Raw genomic sequence first — 20,672 nt, 5'->3', positions numbered from 1 at the left:
CATTGCTTCCTGTCCTGATGACTATCATCTCAAGAATTCCTCGAGTGGAGACAGACCAATAAAAACCTGACTGAGGTTTTAACCATTCTCCAATGATAATTTCACTCCTGTCACAAAATGTTAAAATACTACCTCAACTGGAAAAGCACAGCTTGCTTGACATCAGCTTTGTAGCCATGCACATGCTCAGAGTCAGAAATGGCTAGCTAGACCGTTGATGGCAGAAACAGTGGGCAAAGTGCCTATCTGACACTACATTTGGCTCTACCCTTTCTGTTTGTGACAGCTTCAAGCTACCAGTACACAGGCAAAGTTACTTGACAGGTTTTCTAACCTGTTGCCAACCTTTTTTTGGTTGAGGCACACTTTAAAATGATGTGCAATCTGGATGCACCCCATTCTAAAATGTAAAGAGACAAAACAAATAGTTTTACATAATGCAGCAACATCCACATATATTAGACACCCACCATTAGAGGTGATTCATTCTTCCAAAGAAAACATACCTTTGCACACTGGTACTGACTAGTATTCCAATATTTCTCTTATATCTCAGTTGCTCTCCCTCACTCTGCTAATATGGCTCCAGTGCTGATGGAGAGTAGGCAGGGGAAAAGAAGGATGCTGTGCAGGCTCCCAGTGTTCTCCTTATCAACCAGTGACATCATTAGTTGTAATGCAACTAATACAATGAAAACCTGTGGCTTTGTGTAAAAAGCAGTCTTGATCTGCCTACTGGCTTGTATACAATTTTTGGGACATTTTGTAGGCATTTTGCGAAGGCACCCTGGTTGAAAAAGGTTGGGTTAGATCATGTTTGATGTGATATGCTGATAACCTTGCAGTGTGTCAGACATTGTTTGGCCACAGATAACTCCTCCAGTAAATGTCTTTTGTAAGCTCAAATTACTGTCACAACTTATTTAGATTAGTAGACAATCACACTGTTGGAAGAAAACAGAAGAGTTGAAGGATAAGTTCACCTTTGGAACTTGTTACATGTTCCACCAATTTTTAGGGGGAAACATGTAACATGTTCCAGCATCTGTTCCAGCATCTGCAGCCTCAACCCTGTGCCCCCCACCACCACAGCCCTATCCCTACTCCCTGTGCCAGCGTGAGGTAGAGCTTCTCCCCACACCCGCTGTCACAATTTGAAAACCGTGCGGACCTCCGCTCCCCTTACCTGCAAAGAAATGTGCATTTATTTTATTTTTCAAAAGGGCTTATCCTTTAACATGTATGAATAGAATTTATTGGCTGAAGATCATCTTGCATACTCCAATGCTTTATGCTGTATGCTATAACCCTGTTGCATGTTTCTTAGAAGTAATCTCTCCACTGTCCCACCTTTCCCATCAGGCTGTGGTGGAGTAAGTTTGTGTAATCTCTTCAGTAGTACATACCCCTGTTTCTTTGGGTGGCGTATTGTTGTCTGTGCTGCAGAAGTCACTGGGTGACATAACCCATAACAAAGTGTGTCTGCAATTACCAGCTACTTTAAAAATGCTCTATTTTTTTTTTTACCTAGGTTTTATGCAGCCTGTGTGGTTCTTGGTTTGCAGTATTTACACGAGCACAAGATTGTTTATAGGTGAGTTACCCTTAAGTACATGTTAAGTACTGATGACAGCACCATTTCATCAATTCAGTGTGTTTTAATAAGTTGTGGGTGGAAAGACTGTCCCACTGTGAAAGTATCTGCTCAGTTGTTGAAAATGCCATAATTACAGTTCACAACTCTTTTTAATCTTAGATTTGCTACATGATGCCATTCCTACCTTATTGTATTCATCTGCTGAATATAGTTTCCTGCTCATGCAGATTTACAGGGGATGGAGTTTCATAGCTTTATAGAACTATTTTCTGGATCCAAAACTCTAAAAGCCTTTCAAAGTAGTTTAGCTGCTGTACAGCAGCACATTATATTTATGTAGGCTTGTCTGTGCTACCAACTATTAAAGCCCAAGTCACTGGTTGGGCTTTACAGTGCTTATACCTTCGACTGGCAGAAGAGAAACCCCTCATCCATCATGCTGGCTTTATTCCACAGCTTTTAAATCTGTTCTTTTTACATGCATTCAGAATACGCTCACTCCTGGGATTCGTTTTGTGATTGACCTGGAGGATAGGGAGGTGAAGATTCATTAACATGTGCAGCAGCTGTCATCATTGTATAAACTGTATCAGCTACATACATTATAGAGCGCTGTTTTCTGGCAACGAGATGGGGATTTCCTATCCTGCTGTTGGAACAGAATTGAGTTGGGAGAAGTGCTGCTCGGCCATTCGCTGTAAACGTTGTATTTTCTGAATGAATCCAAGGCTTGGTCTGATTGGCTGAGATGGAGAGGCAGGCAGATGATGTCACGATCTCCACCTCAGCCAATCGGAGAAAGGTTTGCATTCATTCACGGTGGAACACAGAGCTGTGAACTGTATGTAGCTGATGTTACTTACAGCTCATACAGTGCTAATGGAGTTTGGCTTTAAGTTTTACACAGCATTTCCTCCTATGCAGCAGGATCTTTATTCTGGTGTTTTCCCTTTAATAGCAAATAGAAGGAAAAGGACCAAGAGAAACCTCTCTTTCCACATTTCCTGTATTAGAAGTAAGTTTATTAATGCGTTCTATGACAATTCTCAAGCAAATCTTAAATGTTCACCTAGGGATTTGAAGCTGGACAATCTCCTATTGGATACAGAAGGATTTGTAAAAATTGCTGACTTTGGTCTTTGCAAAGAAGGTAATGTGCACATTTTATTAAGTTATCTGTTGTCATTTACTCTATTTGTTGGAGTTCTTACTCTGGTGGCCCTAACAAGTGTGCTATCCAGTGAGCACAGCTCTGAACACTGAGGCTAACTGACTTGGGGTACACACTCAACATACATAAACCCCCAGGGATGTGGATTGAGGATTTATCTGATCTGCTACCAGTATGAAACGTGTATATTCCAGGTGAAAATGCATTCTAAACTTCGAGATAATATGCTGCTGTGAATAGCTTCTGCACAGTTTTTACAGAAAAATATTAGTGATGGTAGATTGTAAAATCAACTTTTATAGTGCATCCACTAAAGTGTATGTCCAACCCAACCCCCTTTTCTTTTTCTTTTTTTGTTACTCTCCATGTGACATTGGTTTCGTATGATAGGAAGGAAAATCTCCGACAGCAAATCCCCTTTCCGTTAACTTCAATCACTGTTCACATCCCTGTTGCTGATTTTTTTCCTTTTCTGTCAGGTGAAAAATTTGTCACCTTTACAACACATGCTCTATTCAAAAGTACCAAAATAAATAAATAAAATAAATAATAAATTTCTCTGGATTTGAGAACCCTTCTTGGCTACATCTATGAATTTCTGTGCCATTAGGTATTTATAAGAATTAAAATAAAAAATGCTGGCTGTGCCTATCCGTGTGCAATTCAGTAATGTTTTTAAACCAAAACCTTACTTTCAAACCCCAACGGCTTTCATTATTCAGTGACAAACTTTCTTGTGTACAATAAAATAAAACATATTCCAGGCTCCCATTCAATCTCCTTCCACTCTCCTCACTGAGCTAACTTTGTCTGCACTTCCTTTCCGCCACGTCCGCTCGGTATAAAAGATGCGCTCCCAATGTGTAGTGTAGTTTCACATTTATTGCATAATATCCCTAATAATAACCCTGAGGAAGTCACGTGATCGTGGCGATACGCGTGGGATGAGTCGGGTGAACAGAGTACTGTGTTTGTGGAACATACAGGAGCTGCTGTCCTGTCGCATGATCTTTTTAAAGCGCACTGTCTCAAGTTTTAATGTAAGTGGATATTGTGAAATAAATATGAAACCTTTATGCACTACACAATGGGAGTGTATCTTTTTATACTGAGGGGACGTGGAGGAAAGGAAGTCTAGACAAAGCCAGCTCAGAGAGGAGAGTGTAAGAAGATTTTACAGCTGAGGAGCCTGGAATTGGCCCCAGCAGGGGAAGGCGATTTTAGACCTGGAAACAGGTCCAAACTGGACGTGAGCGCAGTCATGAAAGGTTGAGGGAGTCACTGCACAACTATAAACTGAAATCCACAAGGGTGAAGGTGGAAAATCTGCAGGATATGAGAAGCACATTTAAAGGGAAAAATATTTGAAAGAAGAAAAGCACTACTACGTAAACTATAGTCATTTGGGACTGTCACGTTTGTTTTATTGTATTGTACACAAAAAAGTTTGTCACTGAATAATTAAAAACCTTTTGTGGTTTGAAAGCAAGGTTTTGGTTCAACCACTTTAGCCCCGGAAAGTTTTCACCCCCTTCATGACCAGACTATTTTTTGCAATACGGCACTGCGTTGCTTTAACTGACAATTGCACGTTCATGCGACACTGTACCCAAACACAATTTATGTCCTTTTTTTCCCTCAAATAGAGCTTACTGTTGGTGGTATTTGATCACCTCTGTAGTTTTTATTTTTTGCGCTGTCAACAAAAAAGTCCAACAATATATTTTTTTACTTTCTGCTATAAAACGCATCCAATAAAAATAATGTAAAGAAATCCAATTTCTTTATCAGTTTAGGCCAATATGTATTCCGCTACATATTTTTGGTAAAAAAAAAAAATCCCAATAAGCATATATTGAGTGGTTTGCGCAAAAGTTATAACATCTACAAACTATGGAATATTTTTTTATGGAATTTTTATTTTTACTGGTAATGGTGGTGGTCAGCGATTTTTTTTTTTTTTTTTTTTTTTTTTTTTTCCCCCCCTCTCTCCAGGACTGCGGCAGACACTTTTTGGGGACCAGTGACACTAATACAGTGATCAGCGCTGTATACAGTGCTCACTGTCACTGTATAAATTAAACTGGCAGGGAAGGGGTTAATGTCGGGGGTGATCAAAGGGTTAAGTGTGCTCCTAGGGAGTGAATTCTAGCTGTGTGGGCGATGGTCTAACTGGAGGAAGAGAGACCAGTGTTCCTGATTAGCAGGAACACAAGATCTCTCTCTCTCTCTCTCTCTTCCTCTCTGACAGAACGGCGGTCTGCCTTGTTTACATAGGCAGACCACCATTCTGCCTCTCCAGTAAGCGATCGGTGAGTCCCGGCGACCGCTGAACCAGCTAATTGGCTCCCGCTGTGTTCAATAACAACGGGTTGATGGTGGCATGCGTGCCCCAAACCTCGGAGAGGAATCAACATACAGGTACGTTGTTTTATGCAGCTGGGCCTGCCCTGCTACAGTAAATGTGCGGTGGGTGGCCTGAAAGCAGTTAAAAACATTAACTGGATTGCACACACTTAGGCGCAGCCAACATTTTTGATTTTATTTCGTTTGTAGTTGTGGGAACACAATTATTTGGTTGCAGCCATCAGACACAAGTTAGAAGTGAGGGACATATTAGGTTAGGGAGCATGGGATAATACACACCTGTTTTATTATTTCTAAGAATTGCTTGCTTAGACCTTCGTAATTTAAGTTTTTAATAGCAAACTGTTTAATAGCATTTACTTTTATTAAGAGCTTGCATGCAGGTGCAAAGAACTGCTGGCTGATAGCAGCGTGTCCCTTTTCCCTGTCTCCTATCCAGGAATGGGTTTTGGAGATAGAACTAGCACTTTCTGCGGCACCCCAGAATTTCTGGCTCCAGAAGTCCTCACTGAAACCTCCTATACTAGAGCAGTGGACTGGTGGGGGCTGGGAGTCCTTATTTATGAGATGCTTGTTGGTGAGGTATGTATATATGTACAGTATGCTGTATAAGAGTGTGCACGTAAAGGTTTAATTGTTTACATTCACTTTCATGTTTCGATGAGAGAGCGTACATTTGAACTGGTTGTAAAAGTTTATGTCTTATTAAAGGGTCCCAAGAGACCATTGCAGCTTTAGAAGCTGTATACCCTGCGTATGCATCTTCAGGATGTGCTCTAACATTGCAGTGTATTATTTATTAAAGAGCTATGTGGTAGGGCATCTGCACTATTGCAATACATTGACCTTTTTGTTTCATTGTGCCTTTTGATGACTTAAGCACATTAGTAATTGTTTTTCATTAGCTTTAATATTTTATTTATGGCTGTGTGCATGCTTACGATGAGCAAGGTGGGCGCTTCCCTTAAGTGCTTATCCGACTAGTGATCTGATGGCATCCACATACGGACTGGTATTTGTCCTCCTTGTTAGTAGTTGTGTAAAAAAAAAAAAAAAAAAAGTCCAACTGCTGTCCTACAGTAGTTTTCAGCGTATGGACAATTGTACTCGTTGCTTTAAATAACCAAGTCAGAGCCAATATATTGTATGTTTTGTTTTGACCAGTCCCCATTTCCTGGAGATGATGAAGAGGAAGTATTTGACAGCATAGTCAATGATGAAGTCAGATATCCACGGTTCCTATCAACAGAAGCCATTTCTATCATGAGAAGAGTAAGTTGCCATTGAAACCTCATTCACCAGATTTGATTCTGAAATTTCCTCATTATAGCTTGTTCGTTTGATCAATTGTGTGCGTTTATCATAAGTGGGTCAAGAGTACATTTTATTATGTTTTTTTGTTAATTGACAGTCGCTGCTTCTTCTAGTTTTCAATCTTAGGGTTTATATTGCCACCTACAAGAGTAGGACACTAGGCCAAAAAGCTCAGCACTGCCTATGGGTAGTTCTATCTGGTATAAACCCCCCTCTCTGCTATAGGAAAACCAGTTTATTCTGCCTAGTGCCCCATTTAGGACCGCGGCGGCCAGTTAAATGTCTCACGGGGTGGCACATATGACCAGGCACCAAACGTCCGTTTCACAGCACAACCCTGGCCAACAGCCCTCCAGTCCAGTGGGAGGCAGTTCTGTCTTGTGGAGTGTCTATAGGACCAGTAAGTAGTAGCCCTCCCTCCCGGGCACGGTGCGTAGTGCAGGTGCTCTTTGGGATGGTTGGCCCTGCAGGGTTCTCCTCCCTTTCTGGCCTACAAGGTTTCCTACCTGGACCCCTCTCCTCCACCCCTGCTTGCTGGCTGGGCTGCTTTACCTGTGGTGTGGTGTTGGCTGGAGCTAGTGGCTTTTTGCCCCATCTGTGGGCATGGCGGGGTTAACTGGCTGGGGGTGTATTCTATCCTGTACCTTGCTACTGGCATAGGACCTGTTATGGCAGGCACCATTTTTCCTGGGACCCAACAGTTCTTTCCCTGGTGCTGCCAGTGGCCACTTTGTGGTGGATCGTTCTGGAGGCTCTAGGCACGCTGTTTCCTCCCTAGTGGGCGGGATCATAGCAGTCATTTTGCTGTGGTCTGTTCTAAGGCTTTGGGTGCGCATTTTCCTCCCTGGTGGGTAGGATAGCAGTGGCCATTTTGTTGAAAACCATACAGCAGGGGCCATCTTGGATTTCCCCTGGTGCCTTCACTGCTCATGTTGGGCAGAGTTTTACGGTCTCTTTGGGACAGACTAGTGCGTTTCCCACATGGTCTCTCTCCTGGTGCAGTGGGAACAGCTCCCAGGCTCCTCTCTTCAGTGCCTGGGTTTGGATCATGCTGGGGTACCCTCTGTCTCTGCTTTGGCCTGCTAGGGGGTGTCTAGCAGTCCCATTCAGCTAGTGGACTTCCCTGAGGGTGCCTTATTGTTGGGCTTTTTCCTTTAATGAAGTCTCAGGATCATACCTCCCTACCTGACCCCTCCTGGAGGCAACAGGTTCCTCTGGGCCCTGTGTACCACTTGATGCACTGTTGGTGGTCCTGGAGTCCTTTTGAGCACAATCAAGCAGGAAGCAACCCACGCCTTTTCCTTCGAATTTGTCTGAGCATGGTTTTGGTTCTGCCGCTGCAGGCCCGGCCCTGTCGCATCCTGTCTGAGGGCCTTGACGATTTGATCCCTGAACCTTAAGACGGCAATGAGTCCTTTGCTTCTGTCGCCGCACATGAGCATGTTGCTGATGGGCCGCACTTATCATTGAGGATACCTCTGGGGCTACTGGGGAGGTGGCAGTCCTCTTTTGGTATGCATAAGCCGCCTCGTGCACCAAATCTATTCCCCTATCCGACATATTTTGATACATTTATTTACAAGGATTGGGAGCTATTAAAGCGCCCTTTTGTGGTCCAAAACGTTTCAGTGCATTACCCCTTTAAAGAAACATTTCTGAAGTGGATCTCCCCTCCTGTCGTGGACCCTTCCATTTCAAGGTTGAAGCAGTCAACCATGATACAGAAGGAGGAGTCTTCTTTTAAGGATCTGGCTCTCAGGAAGGCAGAATCTGTCACACAATGTTTACTGTTGTTGGTCCGGCTCTCCATCCAGTTTTGTCCGTGGCCCTGGTGTCTTAAACGCCACTGATTAGGCTAAGCTCCTATGCCACGCACATCAGTGGGGAGCAGGGCCTATGTAGAACTGGCAGACCAATTGATCCAGGGTCTCAAGTATGTGTGATGCGTCCTTGGATGCAGCTTCTCTGCTTTACAAGCTCTCAGTTTCGGCAGTAGTGCTTTAGCGTGTGCCGTGACTCAAGTAATGGTAATGGCTGTGAACTAGACATTCAAAAAGGCTCTAGTAGATTTGCCCTTCCAGGGTGAACGCCTATTTGGTGCTACCCTAGACGATGACATAAAGGACCTTACTGGGGGAAAGAGCACTTTCCTCCCGCAATCAAGGGCAGTGAAGGAACCCCACCGTAAGCATGGTCCTTCTGTCTCTGCGCACAAGATTATTCTTCAGGATCCTCGAATAAATCGATCCAAGGCCCCCAAGGAGGTATTACACGGTCCTGGCCCATCAAGCCTACAGACAAGTCCTCCTTGGCCTGAAGGCTCCCCCCACCTGTTTTTGGGGTGGAGGGATGTCTTCACTGGTTTGCGGACTCATGGACCTCCCTGCTTTCTGACAAATGGTCCACAAACTGATTTTGTCCAGCTACAAAATAATTTCCTTTCTGTTCACCTGAGTTTCTTTCCTACCAATCTTCATCTCTCCCAGTCGCACCTGCAGGCTCACTACAGAGCGGTGCATGACCTGCTGCTCCAGGGGATGATTGCCCCGCTTCCGGCTTCAGAGAGGTTTTGGGGGTACTCAGGCCTGTTTACGGTTCCAAAGAAAGAAGGAAAGGTCCAGCCAATCCTGGATCTCAAGGCCCTGAATTGGTTTGTGAGGGTGCAGAAGTTCAGGATGAAATCCATCCAGTTAGTTATGACCTCCCATCAGGGGGATTTCTGCTAGGTTCCTAAAGAGGGAAATTCTGCCCAAGTGGGCCAAGTCCCCCACGTCCCTGGACACCTGGGTCAAAAGACCAGAGTATCTCCGATTATGGCCCGGCTGAGGAGCAGTTCCGGGGACAAGCTTGGCCCAGGGTTGCTGGACGTGAGGAATCTCGACTATGAATCAATGTTTTGGAACTTCAGGATATGCCTGGAACTGTGGACCAGAGCTTCTTCGGGGGGGCCTGGTCAGGATCCAGTCAAACAATGCCAGGGTGGTGGCCTATGTCAATGACCAGGGCAGGACATGACGTGCAGCAGCAGAGCTGGGGGCCTCGCGCATTCTCCAATGAGCGGAACGTGACGTGCTGGCTCTATCCACAGTGCATATGGCAGGAGAAGAAAATTGGCAGGCGGACTACCTCAGTCGGCAGATCTTGGATCAGGTAGAGTGGTCTCTGCATACGGATGTATTTCATCAACTTTGTCATAGGTTGAGCTCTCGGGACACCAGAAGGTCCATGTCCAGTCCCAACAGGAAGTTACTGATGTTTGTGGCAAGAGAGGGATCCTCTGGTTACTAACTGGTTCACCTACAGCAGAGGAGGGGGTTTATACCAGCTAGGACTACCCATTGGTGGTGCCGAGTTTCATTTGTGTCTAGTGTCCTACTCCTGTAGATGGCGCTATAAACCTTATGGTCAAGAATTAGAAGAAGCTGTGTCCATCCAAGGAATTTTAAGGTGAGGAACAAAAATCCTGCTTTCTAGTAGAAAGCCATACAAGGTACATATGTGCAAAGCGACAGATATATACAGGAAAAATAAGCCATAAATACAAATATTAAAGTGATTTTAATGGCTGAAGTTTTTTTTACCTTCATACATTCTATGCATGAAGGTAAAAAACCTTCAGTATGCAGCTACCCCCCTCAGCCCCTCCTAATAATTACCTGACCCCGTTCTCGATCCAGTGATGTGCATGAGAGCGGCTGCTCTCCTAGCTGTTGCTGCTCATTGGCTCAGACACAGCAGCGGGGGAGATATTGGCTCCTGCTGCTGTCAGTCACAGCCAGTGGGGGGGGGGCCCACTTTGTGTCTTATGGACATACAGAGCGGTGTTCGGGGAGCAAGCATGCACAAATAATCCCATAGCAAACAGCTTGCTATGGGGGCACTTAGCAGGGGAAAGGAGCTAGGAGCGCCCGTGGGGGAAAAAAGAGGAGTATCAGGGCCCCTTTGTGAAAAATGATTACACAGAGCAGGTATGACGTGTTGACCATGTTTACATATGTGGCCGCGGCTTACGTGCGAGGGAGGGGGCAAGGGCGCTTTATTTTTATTTTTTTTATTTCTACACTTTCTCTTTTAAATTTTTTTTTTTTCGTGATCACTTTTATTCCTTTTACAAGGAATGTAAACATCCCTTGTAATAGGAATAGTGCGTGACAGGTCCTCCTTATGGAGAGATGTGGGGTCAATAAATTTCCCACATCTCTCCTCCAGGCTGGAAAGGCCGAGATCAAAAAATAAACTGTCTCGGCCTTTCCAGCCGTGTCCCCAGTGTTGTTAACTTCCGCCAGCCTGAAGAGAGTGATTGATTTATTTATTTATTTTATCCAACGTTTTTAGTGTTTTTGCAATGGCGATTTTTTTTGCCAGTGAGACGTGTTTTTGAGCGTTTATCTGCATTTTTATTTTATGATCAAACATATACAAACATGTTTAACAGCAGGTTGACAGTGTATAGAATTCAATAACCAATACGAGTAGTTAGTCTTAGATATAGCTAAACCTAGCTGTAATACAAAGGTAGGAAGACTGAGTCGGTCGGGACATTGTCCTCTATGCATAGAGTTGTTAAAGGAACCTAGAGCAGTTACAACTTGCAAACTGAAATGTGGGTTGTGCAACTGAAGAAAATGCCCTTATGGCAGTACAATGGTAGAGACAGGAATGGCCAGGGGAGTCCCTTTTATACACCCAGCACCCCAAGGGGATCAGACTGTGCTGGGTGGGGGTCTCAACCGCAGAACCCCCTCCCCCCCACCATATGACCTAGGGTTGGCATAAAACGGTTCTAGAGCTCCTATAAGCATCTGGAACTCCAGGCTGGTGATTTGTATGTGTTCATCACTGTCGTCCCGTTTTAAACAGAGATAAATGAGGAAAGAGAATAGGATAGAGTAAGGGATAAAGGAGAGAAGGAAGTTCTGCTTGGTGGTGTTTATCGTTAATTTTAAGATTTAAATTTTATAGTCTCAGTCTGGCCTACTGACAGGGAGGAGGGGAGATACCCATGTACTAAGCCCATGGTTCCCATGTGGCTCCAAATTTAGTGCGAGTGTCTGACAGTATAATTTTTCTTGGGACATAATCCATGAGATCTTCCTCTGGGCAGCATTAATGGAGATGTTTGGTTGTTTCCAAGCTTTTAGCTATTGTAAGTTTAGCGCCCTCTAGTATGAAGTGGATTAGCTTCCTAGTATGTGCAGGGGTTTTCGGAATCTGCTCTTTGAGAAAGGCTATTGTCGGAGATCTAGGCACCTAGTGACCGACCAACTTGTCTATAATGTTAAAGATTTTTCTCCAGAAGGGGCGTATCCTGGGGCACTCCCACCAGATGTGGGCCATTGTGCCTGTAAGTTGACATCCTCTGAAACAGAGGATCTGCAGAGGCATACATGGATGCTAAACTAAAGTGGGTATAATACCACCTCAAAATTACTTTTATACTGACCTCTGTGAGTGATGTGTTCAGGATACCCTTAAAGGATTTAAAGCAGGCAGAATGCCAGGCCTCCAGATCCTAGCTGATTTGTAGCTCCTCTTCCCACCTCGTCATAAAGGGAGATTTAGAGTCTGGGAGTATCAGTGATGAGTAAATGATTGATATTCCTCCCCTCAGCCCTGTACACACCATAGTTCATATGCCGTGTATCTAGGCGGCTGTGGCTTTTCCAACCATATAGTGTGTAGAAAGTGTGAGATTTGTTGGAATCTGAAGTGTTCTGTTGTGGGTAGTTCCAGCTTATTAATGCAATGCTTGAGGGAGAGAGGGCCTGCAAGAGAGAAGTGCCAGATTCGGTACAGTCCCTTGTCCAGCCACCATTTGAATGCCACAATGTTCTGGCCTGGGGGAAAGTCGGGGTTGTTAAATAGATAGGATAGAGGTTTGCTGACTGAGGTTAGGGCTTTAGACTTGCGTAACTTGTCCCAGGGCGCTAGGGAGTGGGAAAGATCGGTGCCATTATCGGCGGATGGGATTTTGGGGAAGACCACATTAAAAAGTCTATAGTGAGGCGGGGTATTGCTTGTCTTTCAATTCCGACCCACTCTGGTTTCTCGTATCTCGAATATATGATTGAGATTTGAGCTAGTCTAGCTGCCAAATAGTATTGAAGTAAATTGGGGAGTCCTAGGCCCCCCTTTTTTCTGTGGCTATACATGGAGCCTTGTGGTATCCTATAGCCTGCCTTGCCTCAAGTGAATTGTAGGATCTTGCTTTGAAAGGATTTGATGTGGCCCCTGTTGATTGGGATGGGGAGGGAGCGAAACAAGTATAGAAGTTTGGGGAGAAGAGTCCTCTTTATAGAATTCATCTTTCCTATCCAGGAGAGGTTATGGCTAGCCCATACTTTGAGTTCCGTTTCCAGAACATGGGGGGGGTAATTGTTATAGAGAGATTCTATCTTGGGTGTTAAGTTGATTCCAAGGTATTAACCACTTCCATACAGGGCATTTCACCCCCTTCCTTCCCAAGCCAATTTTCAGCTTTCAGCGCTGTCACACTTTGAATAACAATTTAGCGGTCATACAACACTGTACACAAATGAAAATTTTATCATTTTTTCCCCACTAATAGAGCTTTCTTTTGCTGGTATTTGATCACCTCTGCGGTTTTTATTTCTTGCGCTATAAACAAAACAAGAGTGACAAGTTTGAAAAAAACACAATATTTTTTAGTTTTTGCTATAATAAATATCCAATTTTTTTAACAAATTTTTTCCTCAGTTTAGGCCGATATGTATTCTTCTACATTTTTTTGGTAAATATCGGACACTTTTGACACATTTTGGGGACCATTCACATTTATACAGCGATCCGTGCTATAAAAATGCATTGATTACTGTATAAATGTGACTGGCAATGAAGGGGTTAACCAGGAGGGGGCGCTGTAGGGTTAATCGTGTTGCTAGGGAGTGATTACACACACAGATCCACGGTCCTGCTCGGTTACTGGGCAATTGCGGGTGCCCGGCGGACATCGCGGCCGCCGGGCACGTGCACCGGGACCCGAGTGATGCGGCGGGCGCGCGCGCCCCCTGGGGGACCCAGGATAACAGCTGCACCGTCCCGCCGTCATATGACGGTGGGCGGGCAACAAGTGGTTAATAGACTTGTTGTTCCATTCGAAGGGGAATGATTTTTGGAGCAGGGATACAGTTTGCGGATGGTGCAATATGTTCATGGCTAGAGACTTGGAGTAATTCACTTGAAGCCCTGAGATGCTTGAAAATTCCTCTAAGGTCAGGCGTAAGTTTGGTAGTGACGTGATGGGTGAGGAATAGGAGGATGTCGTTTACGTAAAGTCCGCACTTGTGAGTTTGTGTGCCGAATGTTACTCCTTTTATGTTTAGGTTCTCCCTAATCGAGATGGCGAGTGTTTCAATTGCCAAGGCAAAGATTAGTGGGGATAGCGGGCAGCCTTGCTTGGTGCCTTTTGAAATATGGATGGGGTTCAAGTAGTGTCCCTGGAGACGTATTCTCGCTTGGGGTTTAGACTAGAGAGATCTGATTAGCCCCATGAATCTATCTCCAAACCCCCATCTTTCCAGCAGAGTGAAGATGTATGGCCGGGATACGGAATCAAAGGCTTTTTTTTAAATCTAAAGAGAATAACATACCTTCTTGTTTGGGTCCCCCTTCCCAGTTGGATTGAAGGATAGATATTATATTGATTGCCCTCCTAATTTGGTCTGTGCCTTGTCTGCCTGGAATGAATCCTACTTGGCCTGTGTGTGTATGTGTGTGTGTGTATGTATATATATATATATATATATATATATATATATATATATATATTATTTTATGAAGGTAGCGAATCGATTGGCTAGGATTTTGGTTAATATTTTAGGATCACAGTTAATAAGAGAGATCCGGCGATAGTTGCTTACTTCTTCCAGGTTTTTATCCGGTTTGGGGATCACCGCTATGAATGCGGAGTTGAGCTGAAAGTCTAGTGGGTCTCCTCAGGTCTTGGCGTTGAAAAATTTGGCTAAATGCGGAGCTAATTTTTTTATAAAGCAAAGGCTTTATAATAAGGATTAGACAGTCTGTCTGGACCCAGAGCAGATCCACTTTTTAGTTCCTTGATAACGCCAAGAACTTCCTCTTCCATGAAGGGAGCTTCTAGTGAGTTTTTATGATCCTGGGAAAAAAGTGGGATGGGTAAATTATCTAGGAAAGTTTTGATGGCCTCAGTGTTTTTTGGAGGAGAGGCTGTGTACAGGTTCGTGTAGAAGGTCTGAAACGCGTCTAGAATTTTCACAGGATTAGCTGTGAGGCCGTGTCCAGGGATTCTGATTTGGGGCATTGCGTTTAGTTGTATTCTGGGGGATAATTTGGCTGCCAACATGGAGCCAATCCTATTCTTTTGTGTATAGTATTTGTTTTTACTCCATCTTATGCATTTTTCTGCTTGTTTTGTGTGGGCTAAATTAAGTTCCAGTTTGATTTTTATCTATTTGTGGTATATTATTATTCAAGGGGTTTTATTTTGTGTCGGGATCTTAATGCGGCATACTCCCTTTCCAGTCTCAACTTCAGCGGTTCTTTCCCTTTTTATTTAAGTGGACATTTGTATGATTTCCCCCCTAATGAAAGCTTTGTGAGCCGCCCACACAGTTTCCATTGAGGTGTCTCCTGTCGTGTTAAATTTGAAGTATTCTATCAGTGACTTTTCAAGTATGGTGACTCTGATTGGGTCCGCCAGAAGGGATTCATTCAGTCTCCAGGGTTTGTCCTGATTTTGATGTTGTAAGTCGTAGGGACATGCTTACTAACCTTTGACTAATATGAACTTGCCTTCTGTGTCTCTGTAATCAGAGGTCCAGTTAAATTTGCAAGATTTTGAGAAGAGAATGGCCACTCCATTGGTTTTATTTTCTGCGTTTGCAAGGGGATAAGCATGAAGTGGGAGAGAAGAAAGAAAAGAAGGTCTTCTCCCTAAGAAGATAGTTGGTCCCAGGGGGGAGAAGGAAACCCCAGGAGCTAATGAGTCCAAAAAACATTGGAAAATGTCCAAGTTTGACATCTCGGATGTCCTAGCCCCTGGAAGCCGAATGGATTTCAGGGGATAGGCCGAGGCGCATGTGTACTGCCCCAGACCAGGGCGCGCAATATACAGAGAAGAAAGACAATATAATTCAGCTATGATACATGCTTTCACGTATAGTCGTCAGGAGGGTATACTGAAATTGGGGAAGTAAAACTACACAAACGGAACTTTGACGTTGAACAATTGGACCTGTCATTTGTCAGAGGGATTTCTTGTTATTCCCGGTGTCCATTATATCAAAGGAGGATTGCCACAGTGATATTTGCGGAAATACAGGTCCCTTGAGGAAAGGGGGTTAAATGTGGTGGGGGGGTGGGTGTGGGAAGGAGAGGATGTAGCGGAGTCTACAGTTTCTGTGTGACATCCGTCAATTCTACAAACCTGTAGGATAAAACTTGAACTGATATGAAGGGGGATAAGACCAGGGTGGGGGGGATGCAAAACTTCCGCATAGTACACTAGCAAACAACGGTAGTGGGGGAATGGGTTAGAAGCTTGTTGTTTTCGGGGGCCCTAAGTAAGGTGTTAGGAGAACTGACAAACATTAAGGCAATTGGGTGGATCCAGGATCAATTGTGGAGACCTTCCATTGTCCCCGATCTTCTCGACAGCTTTGACCATAGGGGGGTCGAAGGGCTGACGGGTGGAAGTCTCTTAGTTGAACTTGTAGATGCAGAGGACATATCCATTTCAGCATCTAGTGAAATGATTTTCAGGCGTAGTAGGAGCTTTTCTCCCTCAGCAAAGTTGGAAACGTGGAAGCGTGATTTTGGCTTTTGTATGGGAATTTTATCGCAAACGGGAATGCCCACTTGTATTTTATGTCTTTCTGGGCCATTGCGGTCAGCAGGGGCTTCAGGGTGCGTCTTCGTTGGATGGTTGAGGGTGCAAGATCTGCAAAAATCTGTATCGCGTGGCTTTGACATGTCACCTGGGTTAGAGTGCGTGCTTGTTTCATAACAGCCTCTTTTACAGCATAGTGGTGTGGTTTGACAATTCTATCCCAAGGCAAGCTGTCTTTCCTGGGGGGACCCAGGGCTCTGTGAGCTCTGTCTAGTTCTAGGCGCTGTTGATCGATGTTAGGCAGCAGAATTTTAATCAGGTCTCTGGGAGTCCCCTGATCCTGAAATTGTACCGCCTGGATCTGTTCTCAATGTCGTCTATGTGTGATAAGGCGGTTTCTAGTTGGTCCTGTAGGGTTTGAATCATGTTAGTATTTTGGTTAGATACTGCGGCAGTGAGTTTTTCTATCGCCTCTATTCTGGAGCCTATGTTTTGTAGGTCAGATTTAATGTCCCCTGTTATTTTAGCTGCCGTTGTGGCAATTCCTCTTTCCAGGAAGATGGAAAGTTTGTCATATAAATCTGCTGTGGAGAAGCAGTGATCTTGTGGTTGCAGGCCTGGTGTGAGGAAGTCAGAGTATAATGGCCTGTTAGGTCCTGTGGGGGAAAAGGCCTGTTCTGCCATTGTGTGGCCTATAAGTGATTCCGTGGAGGTGCGTGAGGGGGTAAAAACCTGCTGGCAGTTCCCAGGCAAGAGGGGTGTATGTCAGGGTAGCTGGGGTGAGCACTTGCCTGTACTCCGGGGGTCCCTCTGTGCTGGAAGCATGAGGCTGCTTGCTTGCCTTAGCCACGGTGGCCATCTTGGTACACCCGTCTGGACGCCTCGAATTGTAGGCCCAGGTCACGGCGTGCAGCCATGTTGTGCATCCGAGGGGGGTCTCCGGAGGTTCGGGCGGCAGGTACCCTCTTTGTTTACTCTCCTGGGGTGTGCAGAGCCATGCTAGGAGCGCAGTTGGTCTGGCAGGGTGTGGAGGATCAGGCTCTCGTGGTCATCTTGGATCACTTGCGCATGTGCACTCCTTATCTGCGTTTTTTTACGTTGAAACGTTTTTACTGCTGAAAAACTCTTCTCAGAACCCACTAGTTTTGGGGGTGTTTTTTTAAGCCAAAAACTGTTGATAACAGCCTACATGTGCATGGACACATAGGATAACATGCTGGAAAGTTGATTAACTGTAGAAAAAAACATCTGAATCCAAAAACAGCACAGTGGTGTGGTGGTAGCACTCTCGCCTAGCAGTAAGAAGGGTCGCTGGTTCGAATCCCAACCACGACACTACCTGCCTGGAGTTTGCATGTTCTCCCTGTGCCTGCGTGGGTTTCCTCCGGGTTCTCCGGTTTCCTCCCACACTCTAAAGACATGCTGGTAGGTTCATTGGATCATGTCTAAATTGTCCCTAGTATGTATGAATGTGAGTTAGGGACCTTAGATTGTAAGCTCCTTGAGGGTAGGGACTGATGTGAATGTACAATGTATATGTAAAGCGCTGCGTAAATTGACAGCGCTATATAAGTACCTGAAATAAATAAATAAATAAAAACAGCAGCTGTAAAAACGTCCAAAAATGTCCAGTGTGCATGAGGCCTTAGTGTCACTTGAATAATTAAGTCTATTGCAGCACAAAGGACAAGTTTTCCAAGGACAGTACAACCGATATAATATATGTCCAAGAACATCTTCTAGAATTGTATAGCGAAAAGTAATTCGTATCATTCCGCTCTCGTGTAAAAGTGTTTAGTAAACGAGCGTTCAGTGGATGCTTGTATCCATATAAACCTTACAAGACCGAAGAAAAAAAAAGTGTTAAGACTGTCCAAAATAGGAAAAGAGTGGTGGGTAGAATGTCCTAGTAGATACGGCACCTCATCCCTGTCCAAAATAACTTATTGTGTGAGGATATCAGATGCGATGTGGTGTAGCTACAGCTACTATATGCTTTAAATCAGGAATCTTCAAACTACGGCCCTCCAGCTGTTGCGGAACTACACATCCCATGAGGCATTGTAAAACTCTGACATTCACAGACATGACTAGACATGATGGGAATTGTAGTTCCTGAACAACTGGAGGACCGTAGTTTGAAGACCCCTGCTTTAAATCGTGAAACTACAGGGAATAGGGAGGTCATGTCTTATCAGACTTTAACTGGTTGCCGTCCGACCACCGTCAAATGATGGCGAGGCAGTGCGGCTCTCGTTCTGGGTTGACATCATATGACGGCGACCCATAATGGCCGCCCTCGTGCGCCCAAGGGGGCGCGCAGCACGGCGATCGCGGCCGCACCATGTTGCCAGGACACTGCGTGACCCTGATCTCTGTAAAGAGCTGCGGCTGTGTCCAATCAGTCGGTCACATGTAAACTAGGAAGTGCCGGTAATCGTCACTCCTCGCCTCACACTGACAGAGTGTGTGGCGAGGAGAGATGATCAGCGGCATCTCCACGCAGGGGGACATGTAGGAATGTAATCGGGGCACTAATCAGTGCCCTGATTACAAGATAGAAATATAGTGTCACCATACAGTGCCCACAAGTGCCGCCAATCAGTGCCCATTAGTGATGCCAGGCAGTGGTGGCAATCAGTACCACCTATCCATGCCGCCTATTAGTGCCCACCAGTGCCGCCTGTTGGTGCCCACCAGTGCCGCCTATTGGTGCCCACCAGTGCCGCCTATAGGTGCCCACCAGTGCCGCCTATAGGTGCCCACCAGTGCCGCCTATAGGTGCCCACCAGTGCCGCCTATAGGTGCCCACCAGTGCCGCCTATAGGTGCCCACCAGTGCCGCCTATAGGTGCCCACCAGTGCCGCCTATAGGTGCCCACCAGTGCCGCATATTGATGTCTCATCAGTGCCGCCTCATCAATGCCTACCAGTTCAGCCTATCGGTGCCGCCTCATCAGTGCGCACAGTGAAGGTGAAAAATTACTTGGTTACAAAATTTACTGACAGAAAAAAGTAAACTTTGAAAAAAAAAAAAAAATTTTTTTTTTTTGTAAAAAATAAAAAACCCAGCAGTGATTAATTACCACCAAAAGAAAGCTCTATTTGTGTGAAGAAAATTATAAAAAATTTGTTTGGGTACAGTGTAGCATGATCGCGCAATTGTCATTCAAAGTGCGACAGCGCTGAAAAATGGCTTGGGTAGGAAGGGGTTGTAAGTGCCTGGTAGGCAAGTGGTTAATGCCCTCTGAGACAGTGCGCTTATCCATGAATCCCAAGGAGTATATTTTTTTTTTTTTTTTTCTTTTTTACAAAGTTTATTTTCAATAACACAAAGAACAAAAGACAGTGGTACTTTCTCAGCATTTCATAAAAGTAGCATAAAAAAGTGAACAAAAAGAAAAGGCCAATTTCGAAGGTTATAGATACAGTATTACAGATTCGGTTGTGACTTTTCAATGCTTCTCTTAGGGAAGGATAGTCGTATACCTGTGCACGTAGGTATGGGTATGAACCAGATAGGGATGGAATACAGCTAAGAGGAGGAGCAATGTCCACAGTAGAGGTAGTAGGCACTCTGTCTCATGCAGAGTCGTAGAAAAGAAAGAAGGAAAGAAATGGGGGTGGGGGGGGGGGGAGGACACAGGCAGAAGAGAAGATATAGACTACATGTACGTCTTTATAGGGTGGTTCTCCAAAGGGCTTAATTGTGGCCAATCACATTTACCCAAATCCCCAGGTTGCTTGAATCCCGGCTCCCATCCCTACTCCAGAGTCAGATGCCTCACGCACCCATATCTTATCTAATTTTTCAGGCAATTACGTGGATATAGAATTTACTGGTTGTTAAATGGGCTTTGGTGAACAGGAACTTTAACAGAAAAATGATCATTGGGAATAATGATCATTGGGAATAATGATCATTTGTTGCAAAAAGATGGAAGTAGTGCGCATCCAAATTCGGACAATAAATAAGCTGGTGGCTATGAAGTGTGTGTAGTGGTTTGGGCCATGAGTCAATCCCTATTTTGAGTAGGGCGGTTTGAGGTAAGACAGATACCAGTGAGAAGTGATGAATGAAGTGTCATCATTCCAGATGGTAGTGATGCATGGACCACTAATCTTTTCCCAATGTTCTTTTTAAGGGTCGTTTATTCTGAGGTTGAGGTTGTATGAGCAGTTTGTAAATAATGTTGGTTTATGGGGGTTAAAAAAGCACAGTACATCTCGGGTGACTAAGGAAAGGGCGTGATGGATGCAAAGATATATGCAGAAATCCTTAATATTGATAATAAAGTTCATAGAGCGATCATGGAATGAGAGAGCCTGCATAGAGTTATCCAACATTTTAGAAACTGGCCAGGATCCAACGGTGGAGAGAATTCAGGGCTCATGAGT

General features: G+C 44.6%; 1 protein-coding gene across 1 annotated transcript in view; it reads left to right on the top strand.

Moving 5' to 3' along the window:
* The window catches only part of PKN2 (protein kinase N2), a 184,404-nt gene that overhangs the window by 149,630 nt on the left and 14,102 nt on the right, over positions 1-20,672 (top strand). The window contains exons 17-20 of the mRNA XM_073593186.1: positions 1,532-1,594; positions 2,671-2,747; positions 5,575-5,717; positions 6,300-6,407. Of these exons, the coding sequence (XP_073449287.1) occupies positions 1,532-1,594; positions 2,671-2,747; positions 5,575-5,717; positions 6,300-6,407 (391 nt within the window). The remainder of the gene's footprint in view (positions 1-1,531; positions 1,595-2,670; positions 2,748-5,574; positions 5,718-6,299; positions 6,408-20,672) is intronic.

Source organism: Aquarana catesbeiana, linkage group LG07 (assembly GCF_042186555.1).
Source record: "Aquarana catesbeiana isolate 2022-GZ linkage group LG07, ASM4218655v1, whole genome shotgun sequence".
Lineage (NCBI taxonomy): Eukaryota > Metazoa > Chordata > Amphibia > Anura > Ranidae > Aquarana > Aquarana catesbeiana.
The sequence above is the reverse complement of the archived record's forward strand: the minus strand, read 5'-3'. Positions and strand labels throughout refer to the sequence as shown.